The sequence below is a fragment of the Barbatula barbatula genome, assembly GCF_947034865.1.
Source record: "Barbatula barbatula genome assembly, chromosome: 25".
In the NCBI taxonomy this organism is placed as follows: Eukaryota; Metazoa; Chordata; class Actinopteri; order Cypriniformes; family Nemacheilidae; genus Barbatula; species Barbatula barbatula.
The window spans coordinates 4,787,960-4,797,030 of record NC_136788.1 but is presented as its reverse complement, the minus strand read 5'-3'; the positions used below and the strand labels follow the sequence as shown (position 1 = coordinate 4,797,030).

Below are 9,071 nucleotides of genomic sequence, written 5' to 3'. Positions count from 1 at the left end.
AGTCATACAGGTTTGAAATGATAAGAAGTTGAGTAAATGATGACAGAATTTTCATTTTTAGGTGAACTATCACTTTAAATGCTTCCTCATTTGTTTCTTCTGATAAAAGTGTCTACTAAATGAATACATGTCAAATCAAATCATCTAAACTTTTGACTTTAGTTTCAATACATATATCTGTGCATTAAGGCGTTTCAATAAAACAACTGATTATATCAACTTTGCGGTTGGTGTTTACTGTAACTCATAATTTGTGAGCAAAAATGTATGAAATACTTGATAATTGTCTAAAAATCCCACATGCCTTTATATGTAAATGTTCTCAACACTTGGAATTCAACTAATAAAAAGACACTGTAAAGGTTTATCAGTAAATCTGTTTTCAGTGTTTGGCAAGTGATCGCGAGTGTTACTGCGTGTGTGTGTGTGTGTGTGAGCCTGCCTGGAACTCACCTGCATGTTCTTTGGTTTGAATGGATCGGGTCTGTCTGGCTCTTTCCTGCAGCGCTGACTCATAATGGTCTATTGTGTTTAGGTCGGGTCACCCTGCACATGAGCTGGGCATGAGTCAAACACAGGCTTTGTGAGATCAAGTTGGTCATATGCCATCTGTGAAATGCCTAGTTTCCCTGCTACCTTTTCCTCTGCCTAGTTAGACGGCAATAAAGAGTTTTTAAAGTGAACCGTCCCGAGGCCTACTCGCACTTAATAATACAACTCTGAAGCTCTTCAAGTGAAAAATGATAAAGAGTTCCTTTTTAGCTTGTAATAAAGCTGCATTTCTTTTCCAATTTTTTCCAATTTTAAGAATTTTCGCAGAAGTTCATTCTTTAGGAAACTTTAACGCATACAATCGAGAAAGGTGTTGAAATCCAGTCATTTCAGTTAGCGCTCCTGATGCAAACCCCGCAACAGTTCAGGAATCTGTTCTTCCCGGCATCTCAGCCCAGTTCTGCCCACGATGACCCAGTCATGACTGGCGCTGTCAGCGTCGCCTCTCGGTTCAGACTCATTAGCAGAAGAGAGTGGATTTATGGGGACCGTGGGATGATGCAGTGTGTGAGGTGTCCTGTTGCCGTGGCGATGCATCGGTGAAGGGGTCAGAGCATAAGATCTCGCCTCTCTCCTCCTCTAATAGCTCAGGTGGGAGATGCTTATTAATGAGCGTCTCCGTGGCGATACGCGACACATAAATAACGGAGCGGGAACGTTGCTTCCCATCTCTACCGAATGAATCATCTGCACTCGCTCTTTCGCACGCTAACACGGAGGAGTTTTATTGGAGTGGGTCACGGTTAACACAATGAGTTAACTAAACAAAGTACGTCCGATGTGCAAATGTGGGTTTATATTCAAATGTGAAGAGTGAAGCAGATTTTACGGCCCATTTTAAAACGTTTCTGTTGTTCTGCAAAACAAAGTCTCGCAACTTAGTGTGCTGATGATGTTGAAAATCTCAATACCCTTTGCAACCAACATCAAAACATATATGAAGAATAATAAAAAGCAATAATTCTGAATGATTCATATTCTCTGGAGTAAATGGGAACGAAATGATACCAGGTAAGAACCGGTTTCAAATCCATGCACAGCAGAGTCCAATTCACATACGCAAACTCATTCACGAGTACAGTCAGTCGTTCAGCCCTCCTCCGGTCTATGTATAATTAACAGATGCGTAGTCAAGTCTTCATGGAGAGAGAGAAAGAGAAATTGGGAGCATATTAAAGTCCAGATGGTGAGAGGAGAACATGAAGTGAAAAAGCGGGAAGCTTCTGCTCAATTACTGCACTTTGTTTCCATGAGTTCAAGCTCAATATGGTAATATACATGTTTTCCCTTCATAAAAAAACCACTCGGAGAGATGCCGTGGTGAAACGGCAACCCCGTAATGGCTTTTTATGTCTCCTTTATTCTATTACAAAAGCTACAACAGTTGGAGAAACCTATGGAGAAACATTTCATTTTTCCATAGCTGGTAATTAAATGTCCCTCAAATGAGTTCATTGAAATCACAGCGTTCATTTGTGTTAAGCTTGGGATTTAATAGACGTTGTTAAATAGGGATTGCGAGTGAAAATTAAGCTAGTCACCCACTGGGATTGTATAATGAATGAATGTCGCCATAATCCCGATAATGGTGGATTACTTTTCATCGAATAGCTTTATTAAAGTTCACTGCGAGATGTTTATGCCGAAAATAACTTGAAGAAACAATATATGGTTCCTGTAACTAACCTTCCACTGTACGGTGAGTTGAAGATGTATTTGCCAAGCATGGTGATGAACAAACCTTCTTCTACTGTAATGTCACATTTTCAGGTCAGTTACTGTAAGGGTGGAGCAGCAATTTAAAGAGAGTCTTGTTGAGTCAACGACATGTGTATGGCACGGCGAGATATCCAAATAAAACACAATTTCTTAATCGCACAGATATATGAAACTGTAATGCAGTTAAAAACAAACATTAATATTCTCTGTAATATTTTAAAGCAAAAACAACGTTTACACAATAAAGTTTACAGTTTTGGGTCGTATTTGAGGGAAGTAATAAACCACATACTGTATAGACGGCTTCAAAGCAACAACATCAATAAATGTTCCTGAGCATGCATGATTTCATGGACTACCCTTAACTTCCGCTACACATTCACAAACAATAGAGTGCCTGTAGATTATTTCTGATAACAAGAAAAAGACAATGATATGCGTTACTTGGCTAAACTTGTCTATCCAATATTTCGGTTTGCTTTGTGTCAAAACTACCATTCAAAACATGGTTTATTTAATGCAATTATTATACAATAACATAAGAAAATAAAATAATAACAACATACATTTAAATATAAATATTAAATAAAATATACATAGTTATATTATTAGATACTAGCCAGATGGATCAACAAATTTAAACTTCACATTTACTTTAGAAAATGGCAAAATGTAGTTTACATTGTCACGTTTATTGATTTATCAAAGACCCGTTGCATGACAGACTTCTTCAGAACAAAAACTTTTTGAGCCTTTACTTATGTTTGTCAAAGATGAAAATACTGCTTTAAATGGTTTTGTTCAAAACGTTTTCGTATTTAATTGCGTTTTTGATTTTCTGACCAAAAAATAAATATCATACATTTTCCCTGATTTAGACGCCCACTAAAATGTCGTTCAGAGTAACAATCTTGTCAAAAATCAATTGATGACATATTAAAAGACCAATTACTTTCACCCCAAATGCAAATTAGTCGTAATTTAACTTTTTTTTAATTAAAAAAATGAATGCCCAATAAAATGTAATACGCTCCCTTATTCTTTTGTATATTTTAATACAAGTCAGAATAATGTTGTACATAAATATTTTTTGGACATAAAATGACTTTTGTAAATTGATTTTGATGGGGACATCTGAAAGTCTTTGACCCGTTTACTGTGCATCTAACATCTACCTGACTTCTCAGTTTTCAAAATTCTGTGAAAAAGAACATCAACTTGAGCACAACACATTTGAAAAAGGGAAAAACACAGCTGAGGCCGTTGCTCAAACAATAGGAGAACTCCGTAATAGTTGCAATAATGAAATGTATGTGGATGAAATCATGCGCTCGGTTATTTTTAAACAATATTCATCAATATTCTCGAGGGGGAGGGGATTCAGAAAGGTCATAAAATCTCTCATTAACAAAGACCTTGGTAATGTGCTCATGTGAACACGAAGAGCCAAGAAATGAGATATGATGAATCGTAGTAGATTATAGGAGTACCTCTATCGCTTTCTCTCTCTCTCTCTCTCTCTCGCCTCATTGATCACAAAGGGTCTCTTAACCCCACAGCAATAGCTGCTACTCATGAAACACTTTAAAGGGAAGAAAAAGCTCTTGAAATGTTAACAAATCAAGTTCCTTTACATTCAACTGTCCTTGTATCCCTAATCACACAACAATGATATAATAAGAAAGTATAAACGTGAGACTGTAATACTTTGTGACGCATCAGATACATGTTTTGCCACCCTATATTATAATGATGTAAGAGTTTTAATAAGTTTACATGTTATCTTTTACTTTTTCAATTGTATATGCATGTCTTTAAATGCACCCGGTCTACCTGTCAAGTAAGCGGTCACATGACAGGAAACAGGAAGTAGCAAGATGGATTGTGGATCTCTCTCCGGAAGGATTTTGGATTCATTTATTGGATTGTGTATAGCCTGGCGGACACTTTCACATTTGCATGTTCAACATGCTGGGACGCTTAAGGACTGTTTTCCTATGGCACAAATGGATTCAATGCTTTTAACAGCTTGAACACACAGTAATTTCAGACGAAACAAGAAATACATTGACATTTTGAAGAACGCTTGTAGCCAGACAACATTGGCCCCCTTTGATTTCCATTATATGAATCCAGAACCACTGCAACATTTCTATCCAAATATCCTCTTTTGTGAAGATGTGACGTGAGGCAATCATTTTCATTTCATTTTTTTCTTGCGTGCGTTCTGTTATTTTAAGTTCATTTTGTTTATTGTAAATAAACAAAACAGAAAGTGTCAACTCTCAATCTTGCAATGTTTTACATCAAAACAAATAACTTTAGGTTTCTTTACGGTATAAGAATGCTGACCTTATTGTTTTTATTGAAACAGTTATGATGTTAACATGTTTGATAGCTCTCAAAGTAATGCCACAATAAAAAAAACATCCTTATTAAGTTATAGGGTAAACTGTGACCTCAACATGATATTTGTCCAAATCGCTCATGCTAATTGAACTGAATGAAAGAACGAGTATTGTAGCCAGACATATTTTTGTGGAAATAATTTGCATTTGTTTCTGGCTAGAAATGAAGTAGAATCAGTTGTGGTTTAATGGTTATATGTATCGGTAATGTAGCACACAAGGTGAGATTGCATCTGAAGGGCACATTGATCAAATCAGTAACTTGTACTTTGTATTTGTACTTGTATTATATACATTTGACTCACATACCCTATAGCCCAAAACCTTCACCATTTATAGATGTTCAGCTTATGTTTTTTTCCAGAATCAGACTCCTGACATCCATTATTTAGTCATTATTTCATTGACATACCGGGGACACCTCACCTTAAAGACACACAGTACATACAGTATAAAGTTTTTTTTTTACAAATGACAGAAACCACACATTATATTACATTGCATTAGCATCACCCTAAAGAAAAACGACGATTTACTTCAAATATCGGAGATAGTCGCACAGCCTTTATTTCTCTTGATTGTTGAGCAGTTACCCAGTCAGAAGGGACATGAATTCAATATTTATTCAGTGCTATTGAGCAGCCTCCAAAGGCTTTTGTTGGGTGAACTAATTAATAAAATAATATGTTTATTTTTTAGGTCTAGGTCCCCAAGAACAGTCACTGAGACTAAAAGAATATTTATTTCCTTTTGGGACCTTGGGCTTGTATTTATTTTTATTTTTACGCTGGCGGCTTTGTAGTTTGTGTGGTTCTTGTCGTGGAATTTCCACAGAGAGCTGGAGCACATTTCAATATCTCCTGTGAGAATAGTCCGCTTTATTGTCTGCTCTCATGAGCTAATGCTGCTCTGAGAGAAAATCCGTCCTCTTAATAAGAAACCCTCCAGCAATGAGGGCCGTTTTTGTGCACTTAAAATGATGTGTGTAGTGGTTGAAAATGTACTACAAAATAAAGAAGGTCTCTGTCCGCGGTACACATGTTTCATGTTATACAAACTCATCACTGTAGAAAAGCAATGATATAATTCCAAGGTGCTTTAATTACACGTTGTTTGCTTACAAACATCAATAAAATACAACAATATATGAATATCAAAAATATAAAGAACCAAATTAAACATCATTGTTTAAAGGGCACATCACACCCCATAATAAAGTGCGTCTATGTATAATATTTCTAGAAAAGTGCACTCAAACATCGTCCATGCATAACCAGACAAAAACAAACCATCCTGAGTTGTTTCAATATACATTTGGAATGATCATTTAGCTCCAACACACATTTATGAAGATGTAAAGCGTATATTTGCATGCGAAGTGTAAAGATTTATTGATTTGTCACTGAGAAACCGCTCCCACACAGCTTTTAGAAAAGTTAAAACATCTGACACACGGAGATGAAACGCTCCTCTAATGCACAGACGCTGTCGTGTTTGGCCGAAAGGGGGCGCTGTTGAGTTTTGAAACCGCAGGTCCGCTGAAATGTTGCGACCACGTTTTGGTAGTGGAAAAAGGAATAATAAATCAAATAAAGTAATATAATCACATTAAAACAACATAAAGGAGCGCTGTCTGCGAAAACCACGTGGATGTTTCAATTGATTTAGCTACATCTCCTCTTCTGCATCTGCATTTTCATCCGCTACGATGTGTCTGTATTATTAATAGTGTTAGTATAAAACAGCCCAGACATACATCACACGTCCGTGGCTTTTAAAACAATATTTTACTCGTATATAATACATACGAGGAATGACTGTTCAAGCATCGCGTTGATACAGTAAACAGGTTATAATTAATGATGGCGTTTAAATGACTCAAGGAAGGTGAACTTATTGCACCGATCATCGCATAATGCCATCGTGGCAGCCTCAGTAAAACGAATAAAACGTCGTAAATACACGACAAAGTGTTCATAAAGAGTTAAAGTGCTGCTCGTTCAGCTCCGTCAGTTCTGACAGTTCGGAAAAGTTTTGTTTCTTCTCTCGTATGCAAATCGAGCCTCGGATTCCGCGAGCCCATTGGCTACGAGTCCGAGTCAATTTCGTATTTCAAACCTGACGTCAGGGCGCCTATAAAACTCAGCATTGCTTTTATACTCGTGTGCTCGGTGATCCTTTAAAAAGTCCACAACAAGCCCGGAGTAGTTTTTTTCTCCGGCTGAGAATCCACTTGCCACTCACACACATGTTAGGGTCCTCGGCTCTGCGAAACTACTGAAAGCAAACAAAAAAGAAAAGAGCAAGACCCGCAGAAGCCATGCGGTGTTAAATGTTCGCAACGCGCAGACGCTCGCGTGGAAAGAGAGAGGCACTGGAGACGCGCGCGCTCCTCCATGCGTCCGTGCGCGAGAGGCGAAAACGCGTGAATTAAAAAAAGAAATAAATCCGCGCTCGAGAAAGGTTTTCTTGGCTTTTGAAGAATTAAATAAAGAAATCAAGCTGGCTCACGCCGTCTCGAACCCGACCACTGTGACAGCTGCTCTTCACCCCCTTTGGAGGACTGTCAACAGCAAAAGGATGGCATCAGAACTGGCAATGAGCAGCTCCGACCTGCCCACCAGTCCCCTGGCCATGGAATATGTTAATGACTTCGATCTGATGAAGTTTGAAGTGAAAAAGGAGCCGGTGGAGCCCGATCGCAGCATCAGCCAGTGCAGCCGCCTGATCGCCGGGGGATCCCTGTCTTCCACCCCGATGAGCACGCCTTGCAGCTCGGTTCCCCCTTCCCCAAGCTTCTCGGCGCCCAGTCCGGGCTCCGGGAGCGAGCAGAAGGCGCACCTGGAGGATTTTTACTGGATGAGCGGATACCAGCAGCAGCTCAACCCGGAGGCTTTGGGCTTCAGCCCCGAGGACGCGGTGGAGGCGCTGATCAACAGCAGTCACCAGCTCCAGAGCTTCGACGGCTATGCTAGAGGGCAGCAGTTCGCCGGCGCGGCCGGGACGGGAGGCGCCATGGCCGGGGAGGAGATGGGATCCGCGGCCGCGGTGGTGTCCGCGGTCATCGCCGCCGCCGCAGCGCAGAACGGTGCACCTCACCACCACCACCATCACCACCACCACCCCGGCGGGCACCTTTCGACGCCCGGGATGCAGTCCAACGGCAACTCCGCCGGCCACCAACACATGCACCTGGACGATCGCTTCTCGGACGAGCAGTTGGTGACCATGTCCGTGCGCGAGCTCAATCGTCAGCTACGGGGGGTCAGCAAAGAGGAGGTCATCCGACTCAAACAGAAGAGGAGAACCCTCAAAAACAGAGGCTATGCCCAGTCGTGTCGCTATAAGCGGGTCCAGCAGAGGCACGTCCTGGAGGGCGAGAAGACCCAGCTCATACAGCAGGTGGACCATCTCAAGCAGGAGATCTCCAGACTGGTGCGCGAAAGGGACGCGTACAAAGAAAAATACGAGAAGCTCATCAGCACCGGCTTCAGAGAAAACGGATCGAGCAGCGATAACAACCCTTCATCTCCGGAGTTTTTCATGTGAGTTTATCGGCACTTAAACAGACAAAAGCGAGTTCACCTGCACGGCGAAACACATGGCAAAAAGTTTTACGCGCATTATTCGCGTTTTGTTGGATTGGGCGCCCTTTCCCTCCCGTATATTTTCTTTCGTTCCTGTTTTTTTTCTTCTTTTTTTTTGCTACTTAATAAGGCTTTTCAAGTTCCGTTCAGAAATGTAATTCAACTTTTTAGTTGCTTCTTGGTTTGGACGATAGGACATCGTTTGCGTTATCGCTTTTATTTCTCCTGAAAGTGTAATATCATTTCATTTCTCTCGGTGTCCTATAGCTCGTGTTGCGTAAGTTTTAACCAAACATTATTGTCATGTTCAGATGACGGGTTACGCGAGTTTGCACTCACTGAATGAATGGAGAAGTGTTTGAACTCTTTATCATCTGTCATTTCTCTCATTTTTTCCGTGAGCTATATTGTGTTTGATGTACAGTACTTATTCAATGTATTTATTCTATGTCATGTTCGACTCCACATGCTGGTCATGCTGGCTGACGATATTAGAGCTTTTTCTTTCTTACACCGCAATGGATTGCTCGGACATTACATTCATTTCCCATTGTCTGGTCTTATCCACTTTTTGGGGACTTTGAGCAAAAAAGTGTCGCACGTGTATCCCTATATGAAACATCTCATCGTCTCCATGGTTCTTGCGTTTGCCATATCTTTTTTTTTTTTTTTGTACAGCAGGTATCCATTTATTTGTAACACGTGGATTTATGCTTTTCATCCGAAAAAAGACTTTCTTCTTTTCAGAGACATTTTTTTCAACCTCTACTGAAACAATTGTAACAGTCTGACACCCCACATATTG

The 9,071-nt window shown here is 40.1% G+C and overlaps 1 protein-coding gene across 1 annotated transcript in view; it reads left to right on the top strand.

Annotated features, from left to right (window-relative positions):
* The first annotated feature begins 5,764 nt into the window (after positions 1-5,764).
* mafb (MAF bZIP transcription factor b) overlaps positions 5,765-9,071 on the top strand; it is a 55,356-nt gene continuing 52,049 nt past the window's right edge. Inside the window, exon 1 of the mRNA XM_079449692.1 lies at positions 5,765-8,224. Within this exon, the coding sequence (XP_079305818.1) occupies positions 7,260-8,224 (965 nt within the window). The 5' untranslated portion in view covers positions 5,765-7,259. The remainder of the gene's footprint in view (positions 8,225-9,071) is intronic.